General features: G+C 47.2%; 1 protein-coding gene across 1 annotated transcript in view; it reads right to left on the bottom strand.

The window, feature by feature from the left end:
- Positions 1–13,923, bottom strand: part of LOC134407268 (tubulin-specific chaperone cofactor E-like protein) — a 106,185-nt gene that overhangs the window by 36,639 nt on the left and 55,623 nt on the right. The window contains exons 12-15 of the mRNA XM_063138961.1: positions 13,216–13,353; positions 10,812–10,977; positions 2,647–3,059; positions 774–1,347 (exon numbers count right to left, since the gene is read on the bottom strand). Of these exons, the coding sequence (XP_062995031.1) occupies positions 774–1,347; positions 2,647–3,059; positions 10,812–10,977; positions 13,216–13,353 (1,291 nt within the window). The remainder of the gene's footprint in view (positions 1–773; positions 1,348–2,646; positions 3,060–10,811; positions 10,978–13,215; positions 13,354–13,923) is intronic.

Genomic DNA, 13,923 nt, shown 5'->3' with positions numbered 1-13,923 from the left:
GGGGCGCCATCTTGCCCACCCAGACGAAGCGAAGCCAGGATGCTGGGGTGGGTGGGGCGGCTTCGGAACGGTGTGCCTGGCCGGAAGCTGCTCTGGGAGAGCGACTTCCGGGCGCGCCAGGTGCGACATGCATGCAAATGACACCTGCTGAAATTCCCTTTTCTATGCAACAGTTAAAGATACAGGAGCCCGGTCCTCCTTTCCATAGGGTCACCCTAATTGAAGACAACCCTTCTCTGTTGTAGGTAGACTGGAGTGTCTCATAGTTGGGCATAGACCAAACTGCCCTAATTTCAGCAGGGTTATTGCCTGTCTGTGTTGGATGATAGGAACAACTCTGCATGCTTCCAGACACTGGGGGCGACAGAGAATGTGTCGCATCAACAGCTGCTTGTCTTGTTCATTCCTCTTGTTGTTTGACCACCTTCTTTTTCCTGCTCCCTCTCCTTCCTTTTCCTTTGTCTTCCTCTTGCCTCTGCCGCAAGCACCATGTGATCGTTCCAGAAAGGAAGCAAGTAATCATATTGCATGCTTTCACTCACTTACACTCACACAAACCCAGTGCTTGTTATCAAACACTGACAGACAGCCTTCTCTGATGTGCATAAAAACACTAATAAGATGATTTGAACTTCTAAACTAGCCCTAGCCTGCATTCGTTGCCTCCAATACTGAATGCTGTGTTGTCACGCTTTCTCCGTAGAAAGCAACTCTGCTGTACGTCGCATACATACATCCCCAACATTCTGAAGGTCCACTGCGCGCTCACTTACCACATCCGGCCTGAACTCTCCAGTCCCCGATCGGGATCCCGAGGGCTTGGCAAACCAAGGCATACGCCTGAATGGCCTGGCAAAGCCCTCCCGTGCCGTTATCTCGGATGCTGCACAAGTCGTACACACAGCTGTGCACAAATGCTGTGGGGTCCACGATGGCACCGCATTCCCACAGGGGGCCTCCGGTTTTATTGATGAAGCCGCAGTGCTCGGGGCCGAAGTAGAGAGACTCCATTGCCACGTCACAAAGGCTGCAGTTGTCCAAGCAGCCTGGGGAACACTTCCACTCGGGGTGGTAGACCCGCCAGCTCTCCCCCAGATCCAGCACAGACGTGGCCAGTTTTCCATCCGAACGCAGCGCATCGTCCTCGGGATTCTTGTTATAGTTCCCACAGAGTCCACAGGTAGCATTGATGTAGGAGCCCGGGACTGAAATAGCAGCATAATGCTCTCCGTCGTACGTCACTAAAAGGCCAAAGTCCGTTTCTACCGCTGTCGACAAGCCGCTCTGATAGATCTTGATGGCGCCCAGTTCCAGGAAGACGGGTAGCGACATGACCAAGTCATCTATCTGCAGAATGGGTACAAAATGCCTTTTTAGGAAAAAGAGAAGCCAAGAAGGAAGGATCCAACATGTATTTATTTACTGTATTTCTAACAGAGCTTTCTATTGCTTTTATTATGAACAGAACCAAAAACAACTCTCCCATACAGCTCCAACTGACAGTACCCTCATCCCTCGGCCAGAGACCCAAGGACCACTTGGTTGGAGACGCTAAGAGAGGCTGGCGGACAAGACCAACAGGGATCTTACAGCAGCGCCCCAATCCCGGGGTGACAGCTCCTGTGCTGTCACCAGAGGATTTGGTCTCGGGGAAGGAAGAAGAGAGAAATGATCCCTTAGAAGAGACCCATTCCTCGGAAGATGAACAAACATCCTCTCATGCGTGGGGAGGGTTGTGGTAGTGGCAGATTTGATCATTAGACACATGGACATCTGGGTTTGTGATGGGCATGAACTGCCTGCCTAGCGCGATGGTTGTGGATATCACGTGCCGTCTAGATAGTTTTGTAGATAGTGCTGGGATGGACTCAGTGGTCGTGGTCCATGTTGGTACCAATGGCATAGGGAAACGTAGTCGTGAGGTCCTAGAAGCCAAACTTTGGTTGCTAGGCGGGAGGCTGAAATCCAACCTGTGATGCCAAGAACCTTCTGTGGGGGTCTGATCCAACGTGTTCTGTAGCAGCACTCTTTGTCTGGAGAGAAGTTAAATATTTCTCCAAACAACCCAAAAATTATTAGAATGTTTTGGTTTGCAAATTTCTTCTTCTCGGTACAATCCCAGACAATTAAGGATTAATTAATAGTTAATTTAATTAATTTAATTTATAAAAATATAAAATGTATATCTCACCCTTCCTCACAAAATTATCACAGGGTGGGTCGCAAGACACAATACATCATTAGAAATCCAATAAAAATGCACCGTAACTGGACACTATGAAAAAATTTCATATACATCACTGATCAGCTGTCCTGGTCTCCCATGCATCTAATTAAAAGGACTGTTGAAAAAGAACTGTTTTCACCTGTTGCTGAAAGCTGAGCCATGTTGATGCCAATCTAACCTCGAGGAGGGGAGCATCTCACAGCTCTGGTGCCACCACCAAGAAGGCCCCGTTAAGAGTTCTGGAAGTGCAGACTTCATTAGGTGATGGTATAACCAAAAAGGCATCCCTGTTGGATCTCCATTCGTGGGCAGACTACAGAGACAGCCATTTCTTTAGATAGCCAAACCCTACTCCATCCTAGTCTTAAATGAATGGAGTTAATAAGGAATCTCTCCATTATTAAGTAATTGAATCTCACCATAATTTTCCCAAAGCTGCCTTTGGGGATGATTATCTTGTGCGAATAAACCTCGATGGAGATATCCTTCAGCCATGAGACGGAAGAAGCACCTCGATTCTCATTCTTGGCTTCCACACTGAAGAAAGGCAGGGTGGATCCCGGCCAGCACTGCCGGGCAAGAAGGTAGGAGCAGGAGCCCTGGAAGTGGAAGAGGAAGCCGTCGAAAGTGTGGTAATGCGGGTCTCCGAACACCACACAAGTGCTGCTTTCCACGGGCACACACTGGTAGAACTTCTCCTTGGGCTCACAGATTTCGTAGGGGCCGCAGGACACCTCCTGGCAGAAGATTTCGTTGTTGAAATCCAGGCAACGGCATTTGGTAGAGCAGTTTGCGCTTTCCCAGAATATCTCTCCTTGACGGAGGAACTGGCCTAAAAGCAAAAAACAACAACATCGGAGCTCAAATACAATGCACGAACCAGACCACGTTGTAGTGAAATCCCCAACAGCTGTTTTTCGGAGTCTGGAAATTGGATTTGTCCAGGGAAATGACAATGACAACACCAGCATACCGACCCATGTGCAAACGGAGACGTACACGACAGGCTTCCTTCGTTGTCTGCTCGTCCTTGCAGCAATGGATGGAAACTGGGCGTCTCCAGTGATGGGTCCAAGTTATGGGTCCAGTTATGGGTCCTTATGGCAAGACGTTAGAAAAACTACCTCTTTGACCCAAAGCGCATGTCACCATCTTATGTATTCCAACCTGTAAGCGCCCTTGAGAGGGCTTCTGCCCTGAAACGTGGCCAAGAAATGTTTTAAATAAATTAAATTATTACTATAAAAAGTGTAGGAGGCAGCTACATCTTTCTTTCTTTCTTTCTTTCTTTCTTTCTTTCTTTCTTTCTTTCACTGTAGAGTAATTGCAAGTGTCGTCTCTGGATCAGGAGCCATTTACCTAGGGAGGTGGTGGGCTCTCCCACACTAGAGGCCTTCAAGAAGCAGCTGGACAAGCGTCTGTCAGGGATGCTTTAGGGTGGGTTCCTGCATTGAGCAGAGGGTTGGACTCGATGGCCTTGTAGGCCCTTTCCAACTCTGCTATTCTATGATTCTATTAACCTACTGTGGTGGGTAGGGGGGATTTAACCCTTTCCCACTAAAGCAAATGGATTACTACCTGGCAATCTATATTGCCGGTATGGGTGGGAGGCAATCCAGATTGGGCCTAGCATGGGGGCTTGATTTTGAACCATAACAGGATTTTGACCCATATCAGCTTTGGTTTTGATCCCTATCAGGAGCCCTGTGCTTACTCTAGTATTTATTAAAAAAAACACATTAAAAAGATGTCACTGCTAGGTAAATTGTTAAAGCAACATGTGCGTCCGCCCTTGATTGAACTTCTGGAGAAAGTGAAACGCAATCAGTTTCGTTGGGTCTTTGGCTGAATTGTCCCTGTGCCCCCTTGCTGAGGCTGCTTAACTTATAATGAGTTTTATTTATTGATACACTGTAGTATCTTTTAAATGTTAGGTTTAATCTCTTTAAGCCCGAGGGCAGAGTTACATTTTGGAGATGCGCTCTGGAGCCTCATTCCAGTGGTGGGTGGAGCTGAAGGCAAAAGGCAGCCAGGATGCTTGCGAGTAAAGCCATTAATGCCAATGACTAAAGCTTGAGGGGGGGCATTTCAAGCTTTAAGAATGGGGGGGGGGGGGAGACTGCACAAAAGCCAGAAAACCACCCAATGGTCAGTGGTTGGGCCAAAGGGGGTGGGGCCTTCTGGGGAACCATGGACGGCTGGATCAGGACCCCAGGAGGCTCAAATTTGCCCCCTGGTCTTGAGGTTCTGCACGCTTGATGGAAATTGCTGGGAAAGCAGTATGTACTGCTATTTTGCATAAAGAAACATTTATATATTACTTCAGAGAGGTTACCATTATCTCGTAGGTAAATCTTTCTCTGATATCACCTTCCCACTCCCTACTAGTTGACCTGTTCTGTGGACACTTGAGGCTCAAAGGGGGAACCAGGAGTGTCTGATGGGAGTCAGATCAAGAAGGTGCAGTCTGGTCAAGGTAGGCAAAGTTAAGGCAAAAGCAGAAGATATACAAAAACAGCTCCACGTGTTCCCTGCTGGCTCAAGCTCTCTCCTGACTAAGGTAGCAATAGGAATACGTTGTCTTAGCATGGAGCTAAAGCCAACTGAAGTCTTATGTAGGCTGACAATGAATTGTCCTAATTTTGTGAACCGCCCAGAGAGCTTCAGCTATTGGGCAGTATAGAAATGCAATAAATAAATAAATAAATAAATACATCTTCTGAATCAGGATAAAAATAATAAAATAAATATCAGTTATCCTTACAACTACCTTGCAAGGTAGATCAGTGTTGCTAACCTAGTATTGCAGGCTGATAGTGTGGTTTGCTTAATAAAGTTGAATGCATTCATATGGCTGAGGCATTAGTTCAACTAGGGACTTCATGGCTTACAGCTGATGCCCAGCCTTCCCCAACCTGGCGCCCTCCAAAAATAAGACTCTCATCATCCCCATCTTTGGCCATGTAGGAATTGTAATCCCAAACACTTAAGGGCAAAACATGGGAAGAAGGCTGTCTTATACTATTAACCATTATGCTACACCTGCTCTCCAAAGAGAAAGTTGATTTAAGCATCTTTTCAATAATTTGTATTATCCTATGTTGCGTTTATCAGTAACGTTTATCAGCTGAATAAATGTATTTAAACCAGTTTCAAACTTTGGGAATTGCCGTTCTGCTAAAAAGTTGCATGTCTCTCTTTTAGCTAGGATAGGCCTGCACTGTATAATTTCCTATCACTATGATATATAACATTAGCATAGAATGTGACAATTTAGGATGTAGGACCAGCACTACTCTTCATCCCTCATTTAAATTCTGTTTCCCCATCTCAATATTTCCTCTACAGATACTCTTCCTTCTCTCAGAATGGTGGCTCAGCATTTTAACTGCCCGACAACCACCCTGGCCACAGGTTCCACGAAAAACACAATACTGAATCGCAAAAGCCCCAAGAATTTGGTGGGTGTCGATTCTATGCTCAAAAAGAGAAAACACAGAAACCTGTTCAAATCACAGTGCATTGACCACAATTAAGCAACGGAGACGGCAGCTGCCATCTACAAATTACTAAATCTGTGCCGCGTGAATTACATCTCAAATACCCCACCGTTGCTGTAACTGAATTCTAATAACAATGGGTGAGTTATGTTTGCAACTCAAGGGGCATTAATTTGCAATTGCTTAGATAAGCTCGTTTTCCTACAGTATGAATTAGCAGTAATTAAGCATCAAGAAGCATAATATTGGAGCAACAATGCTTTACAATAGTTACAGCATTATTGAATGTAGTCCACGGTAAAACATTCCTTATACGTTACTACTACTACTACTAGCAGTAATACTTACCATCATCACCTCAGTGAAAGGCCCTGATGCTGGATCAGATCAAGGGTCCATCTAGTCCAGCATTCTGTTCACACAGTGACCAACCAGCTGCCCACGAAGAAGCGCACAAAGAGGACCTGAGTGCAACAGCACCCTCCCGCCCACGTTCCCCAGGAACTGATGTACACAGGCATACTTTCTCCGATACTGGAGGTAGCCTATAGCCATCATCAATAGCTTCACCCTCCTCCAGGAATTTATCCAACCCCCTTTTAAAGCCATCCAAATGGGTGGCCATCACTACATCTTGTGGTAGTGAATTCCATAGTTTAACTCTGCGCTGTGTGAAGAAGGACTTCCTTTGATCTGTCTGGAGTCTTCCACCAATCAACCTCATCGGATGACCCCCACTGGGTTCTAGTATTATGAGAGAGGGAGGAAAAGGTCTCTCTCTCCATGTTCTCCATAACTTTCCTTCCCCCTAGCCTTGGGCAGCTCCTGAGCATCTCTGCCCATTTATGAATCCCCCAAAAAGAGGACCGGAGAGGATGGCAATATGCATAACACGTGCATGTGCTATATATGTGAATTTAGGAGTAATAATAATTTAAATAGAAATACCGTACATCTCACCCTAATGCGGAAGACTTGTGTCCAAGTGGTCTGTGGTCCCTGCCTGTTCAGGTGCTACTGCTTGGCAACCATTCCTTATGGTGCTTTATGTCTAAACTGGACTTGGACTGACCAGCTCTTGAAACAGAGCAGAGGTGTTGAACATCTTTCAGCCTACGCTTCGAATTTTGGAGGCGCTCCAGTGATGGGTGGGTATGAATGCAAAAAGGGGAGGCCGAAAGGTAAATTGGGCCAAAAAGACAAAAGGAAAAAAGATCCCGGCATGTTTTGTTTCAATACTCTTACTTCCGGTGACTAAGCAGAGGCATTTCACCCTTTTAGAATAGGGGGAAAGTTGCACAAAGGCCAGGAAGCGACCGAACGAACGGTGACTGGGGAGGAAAGAGGGCGGAGCTAGGGGGAGGCTGTGCGGTGACATGCTGCACCCCAGAGGGCCAGGTTGGGCCCCAGCACTGAGGTTCCTCAACCCTGAAATAGAGAATGCCTTCAAACAGAGGATGGTCGCCTTGCATCCCTTCAAAGAGAGGACTGTAAAAGTGGTTGCTGGGCCACCTACACTGACAGAGATACCAAAACCAATGTATATTTCAATCTTTAAAATCTGCAGGCATCTGACAACGAGAGGACATTCGCCCACGTTGGGAAAGTTCTCAGGAGGGGAAAGGAGCTTCTTAAAATCCCTAAACCGTTAATGCTATCACCCCTGTGCTGCCGCATCCCTCCAGGACCACAGGCAGAGATAGCGCCGGTAGTGCTGCATGGAGGCTCACACAAACATTCCCCAGGAACAGGAAGGGAGGAGGCCTGCTCCAACGCATCTGAGATCCATAATTCAAGAGTCGGGGAAATTGCGATCAGCCGTCGCATCTTTTTACTGCGATGGCATTTCCCGTGGAGCGGGCGGGCGAGGCTTGCTTGTTATCAGCCGAGGGTTGCATGGGTAAAGATAAGATTAATAGGATCTCTATCAGTGGTGGTATTTTAAAAGCCAAACACAAGAGACTCTTAACTTAGTGGATGGGCAGTAATGAAAGGAAAGGCCTTGTTTGCTTTTCAAATGACTCTGTTACTTGCAAATGTATGTGAGCCGAGTCTGTATGCTGCAAAGGATGGGAGGGCTTCCATCTCCCAAAGAGGACATTCTCTGGCAGACCTTAGACCCGCTTAGGGTTCCCCAGACAGCCATGCCTCTTCTTGCTGGCCGTGCCCACTTCTCCTGGGGGCTGTTTCCCAAATTCTCTGTGTTGAAATGCCTCCCCTAAGGTGTAGTTACTAGCAGTAAGAGCTTTGAGCTAAAACAGGCTGATATTTTGCCCCACTTTTACCTCTGGCCCCGCCCACCACCGGGACATTGTACGCTCACCCCGAGGGCTTTTCCAACCCTAAATTCAGCCCCCAGGCTGAAAGAGGTTCAACAGCCCTGTTCTGAAGCCTCCATGTTTCAACAAAATGGTTTCCCAAAGAAAGGCTCCAGGATGAAGCAACGGAGTTAGAATTCATTCGAAAAAAATGTTTCTATGGAAGCGGGACTCAACTGGGATGAGGGACAGCTTTCGTCCTTCACTTTAGGTGTTGATAGTTCACAGGTGAGAAACTTGTGGCCCTCTAGATGCTGTTGGACTACAGCCCCCATAATCCTTGACCTTTAGCCATGCTGTCTAGGGCTGATGGGAGTTGGAGTCCAACAACATGTGGAGGCACATGGTCCTTTCCTAACAGATCACCAGTGTCCCTAGTTGAGAGCCAGTGTGGTGTGGAGGTGTTGGAATAGGGCTGGGGAGACCAGGGCTCAAATCTCCCCCCAGCCATAAAGCATGCAGGGTAACTCGCAGGGCTGTTGTGAGAATCGAACAGGAGAGGGGCGGAGAGCCACGTACAGTGAGCAACTCTTGAAGGAGATGTGATATAAATGTAATAAAGTTAATCGCTACTTGGGACTGGGTCCTGCCGGCTCCATTTGGATCTTGGATTCATTTGTGATGTCCATAGAAATGGGTCACACATACACCTGCAGCTATCTATTACACGCTCTTGGTCTTTTGGCCCTCGCTACGTAAAGTCTGTCTCCCACTTCCGGCACACCCACGTGCTCATAGACTTCCCAAATTGGAAGACCACTTCATGCATTTGATGACCTGAGAAAGCGTCCGCTGCAATATATTTATTAAATGCCACAGGGATGCTTTGTTGTTGTGTTTCACCAGACTAATACAGCGACCCCTCCGGCATCTGTAAATTGCTACTACCACAGATAAGAATGGAAGCTAGGGCGCACGGGGGAAGTTACTAGCATATAATGAGATCAGTTTCTAATGTGGAAAACCCTTAATGGTCTCCATTAGGGGTGTGCACAGACCCCCCGCTCTGCTTCACTTACAGATCCGCCATTTTTGGAGCGGGCTGCTCCGCCCCGCCCCCACTCCGCCTGTGCCCACTCCGTTCCGGATCCGGATCGGAGCTCCGGACCCACGGACAGAGGCAGGTAAGGGAGAGGAGGGCGGGGGGGTTACCGGGCCCTGCTGCCATCGCCGCCCATGCGGCGACGGCGGCAGAGCCCGGTAAGGGACCAACGGGGAGGGGGGGCCTTACCTGCCTCCGTCCGTGGGTCCGTCGCCGTCTTCAATTCCTGCTGGAACCATGGGCTCAATTGAAGACGGCGACGGACCCGCGGACGGAGGCAGGTAAGGGAGAGGAGGGGGGGTTTACCAGGCCCTGCCGCTGTCGCCGCATGGGTGACAGTGGCAGGGCCCGGTAAACCCCACTTACCTTTCCAACGGAGCTCCGGATCGAGGCAAAGGATCCGCCTTCACCTCGATCCTCTTCGCCATGCTCCGCCGGCCCCCCAATCCTCTTCGCCTCCGCCTTAAGGGCAGGCGAAGCCCCCCGCTCCGCTTCTAATTCGCCGGTCCGATTAGAAGCGGAGCACATCCCTAGTCTCCATTACATTTGTCCTTTACTACCAGGAAGGTCAAGATAATGACTGTAAGGTTCTTTATACTAATTAATATTAATCTTACTACCATTGGGTAACATTGACGAATTATGATAATAGACTACCAACAGTCATGGCTTTGCCCTTCCCCTCTCTCCTCCCAGAATTCCCTCCCAGAACCCAAATTCCCAGAATTCCATCAGGAAGGGCACCATAGGAAATTCTCCCAAGAAAGTTCACGATCTGTTTTAACTGCCCTTGAAACTCTGTGGCTGTTTTGCCTGAGCAGAAACCTCTAAATTCACTTTACGTTTCAGTTTAGCGTGAAATCCAATTGCAACTCTAGTTAAGCTGGTCTAAAAGGGATGCCGTGTAGATGCGACCTTCCACACCCCACTTACACCACGATCAGTAATGAATAAGGAGTGTGCTGTATATAGAGGAGTCAGTAGAGTAGAGTAGAGCACCTGCGTTGCACCCAGAAGGTCCCAGATTTAATCCCTGACATCTTCAGGTAGGGCTAGGAAAGACACCTTCGGTTTCAGGCACTGGAGAATTGCTCCCGGTCTCTGTAGACCAGATGCGGGGAACCATTTTTGGCCCAAGGACTGGAGTCCATTTTGGAAAAACTCTCGAGGGTCCTTTCCCAGTGGTGGGCAGGGTCAAAGCCAAAAGTGGGTGGGCCTGAAAAATCCACTCCCGCCGCAATTCTATTGGTACCAATTTATAGTAGCCCGCTTGTCTACTCAGAAGAAACCAGGACAAACCTCTTCAGAAAAAGACTCACGGGGAATCGCTCAGCAGCCCTTTCAGATAGCATTTCTGCTTCTCCCCTGGCCTCACCTGCTCTGCCCCCAGAGAAAAGCTCATCTGATCAGACATAAAGTGCTTTGCCCGGCTAAGCACCGAGAAAGGGAGCCTTTTTCAGTGCTATGCAGGGGGAACCGCTTGCCTCCTAGCAGAGACAAAAGCTTCCCCCCTGCAAGACAGTTTCACTGTTGTAAACCACCCAGAGAGCTTTGGTTATGGGGCGGTATATAAATGTAATAAATAAATAAATAAAATAAGACAGAGGGAGTGAGGCCAGGGGAAGGAGATGCCAGACCAGATGGGGAACTCCAGCGGCCTTATCAGATCCATGGGTTGGAGGTTCACCATTCCAGGTCAGACTCAGTACAGGGCAGTTACTTACCTCTAAAACTGCACCCATTGGCTGGGTCGATTTCTCTCCCGTCGATTTTGAATACCCAGCGGCCTGGCACGTTGACGTTGGTTGTGTCTTCGATGTTGCCTATGTCTGGGGTTCTAGAACCAGGGATGCTGAAATAGTTGGTGCTGTTTCCACCATTGAAGCCTGCCTACAAAACAGGAAAGGAAAGGCTCACTTGCAAAAAAATCAAGACATGCATCTCTTATTCCCTCTCCCAGCTGGCATCACAGCCAATGTGTTGAAGCACAACCAGAGAGTCTGGTGGCCTCAGGGCCTGTCCCCAGACATTTTGCTGCCTGGGATGAAAGACAACACGGCGTCTCCCACCATTCCATGTACAAAATCTGTCTGGGCAGGCAGATGAATCACAAATGATGAAGAAATGTCCTTCACTGAACCTGAAGGCAGCAAGCTAACTTAAGGGTGAAGAGTAGTTTGTGAGGCGCACAGCTCTGTCCTTGAACACCTTGCTGCTTCCTGCCAGCATCTGCTGCCTGAGGCAACTGCCTCACTTTGCCTAATGGCAGGGCCGGCTCTGTGTGGCACCTTGAAGACTAACAAATGCATTATGGTGTAAGTTTTCATAGACCAGAACCTGCCGTCAGATGCTGTTATCTTTGGTATACGTGGTGTGGGTGTGTGTAGAGAGAAGGGAAAATTCTGCAGAAAGTAGAGTTAAATTGCAAGACGTACAGTCCCTGAGATACAATTAGAGTGCAAATGTATACAAAATAAGTCGTCACCGTTCACTAAAGCAACAATTAGTCATATGCATCTGATGGAGTGGACTCCAGTCGTCCAGTTAGGAGAGTGAGCAGGATAGAGGGGAATCCCTGCCACAAGGGGACAGAGCCTGGGAAAGGGGGCCGCAGGCCACATGGGTATCCTCTGTTGGCCAGATAAGGCCCACAAGCTGGAGGTTCTCCATCCCTGGCTTTTGCCACAGTCAATCTGATGGTCTTTCAGGTGCCAACAGGCTCACATGGCTGCTCTTCTGGGCTGTTGAAGCAAACACTGAACTTTAGTCCTCTGAAGTGTAGGTAACCTCTATCATTTGATCACTCCCCTGATACTATTACTGCAAGGAACAGGAGCATCAAGTTTGATGGGTCGTGGAGGAACAGAAGAGAGTTGAGTCTTCCCCTACTTCTCACTCTCTTACTTCTTCTCAATGCTGCACTGACCCATCCATTTCCAAGGCCACTGCTTCAAGAGGGGCAAAAAACCAGCCCTGCTTGTCAAAAATGGCCCCTGAGCCACATTTCCTCAAACTGAACGTGGCCTCCAGGCTCTGAAGAAGAGGAGGTAAGGAACACTTTCCCCTCTCTCTCACCTCAGAAACTACAGGTGAGGAAGGAGACCGCATTCTGTCTCCTGAAATAGGTTCCTCAGCTTTGGTGGGGGAAGGAGAAAAAGGTTGAAACCCTCCACTACATCTCAGGAATGGTCCTTAAGAAGAAGAGACTTGTTTCTCCAGAACTGTGCTCAAAACTGAATCCTGTGCTTGCCGGAGGATGCATGCCGCTATAACGTCTCTGTGCATGTTTCAGTAGCACTTTATGGCAGGACGCTTCACACCAGCACGGCTGAGTTCAAGCAGTTTTACAGCACTTGGAATGCAGTGATATGCACACCGCTTTCAGGCAGTAGTTATTTGCTGCCTGCTTCATCATCTCAAGGACACAGTGACGGAGCTAACCGAAAAACCAAGCTCTGTGTTTGGCTATTTTAGATTGCATTTATCTAAGTCTTATTTTGCCCAGAAACTTCCAGATATTTTTTTCTTTTTTGTAAGAATCGAATAGCTCCTTGTTAAATGTTCAGTTGTAGTTGTGCTACAAACCAGAAGTTACCAACATGGTTGAGATTCAACACAAGCAAGTTGTTTCTCATGGATGCTGTGTGCTGTCATTAGAGATGTTGGAGAAATCCACAGTGGAATCAAATGAGTTCAGATCGCTATGAATCTGACCCGTGGATTGCGCAGCGCACCTGCTTTTTCCAAGTCCCAGAGATTCTGTGGCCTTGTGGATCTTTTCTTTCTTTTTACTTTCTGGAATTTTACGCAAATTTAGTTATAGGCAATTATGTAAAATTAAAAACCACCAGATGAAAAAGTGCACTTCCTCCATAAGCTAAAGCATGAGAACATACATTTTTTTGGGGGGGGGGGGCATTTGTGGGGATTTGCATATTTTTGCAAGTGTGAATTAGCGCAAGTTCAAATTTGCGCAAATTCAAGAAATGAGAAAAAAATTGATTCATCAGTGAGTGGATGAGGGAACAAATGTTACCTGACAATCCACAAAACGCAAGTGGAATGGGTTTTACAAAATCTGTCCATCCCTAGCTGTGACGGTCATATGAGATGAACAAAAGATCCTACCTGAGCCATCACACCACCAAGGCCAGTTAGAGGGTCTCCTCCACTTGCCGTCCCAGTGGTCCAGTTTATTTCTTCATAGTTGAACATGGCGAATGAGGATGTTCCATCTGAGATTAGAAGAGCCTGGAAAGTGTTCACCTATTCAGAGTATAAATGCTTCTTATTCAGACAGTGAAAAGAGCTTCTCTTTGGCCAACTTTCACCTTCAAGATTCACTTCATTTATGAACTTAAAGACAGTGCAAAAATCAATACATTTTAAAAAACAAATCCCTAAAAATGTAGCAGTATCATTGGTTGGCAATGCTGAAACAACATTTAATTAGGAGAATAATTTCTAATTTTGGCAAGCAAGACTGAACTAAGAGAATGCAGTTGCCTCGTCTTCAAAGACAGACAGCTGGAGATCCTACCTCAGCAGACATTGCTCCAATGAAAACATCTCGATTTACCTGTTTTGTATTTCTTACATCCTATAGATGGCAGTGTTTGAATAAGCACCGAAGTGTATGAATACAAGATTATTGGAACTTCAGATCAAAACCTTTCCATCATTGTACCATAATCCATTCTCGTGTTATCTTATTTGGTGACTTTCCCTATTTAAGTAGTATATTAATACAAAGCGTGACTTTTGTAGAACTAACAACAGGACTTGACATTGAAAACAATGTTTCCACAATCAACAAAGTTGTCAACTCTATCTACT

The sequence above is a fragment of the Elgaria multicarinata genome, chromosome 12, assembly GCF_023053635.1.
Source record: "Elgaria multicarinata webbii isolate HBS135686 ecotype San Diego chromosome 12, rElgMul1.1.pri, whole genome shotgun sequence".
In the NCBI taxonomy this organism is placed as follows: Eukaryota; Metazoa; Chordata; class Lepidosauria; order Squamata; family Anguidae; genus Elgaria; species Elgaria multicarinata.
The sequence above is the reverse complement of the archived record's forward strand: the minus strand, read 5'-3'. Positions and strand labels throughout refer to the sequence as shown.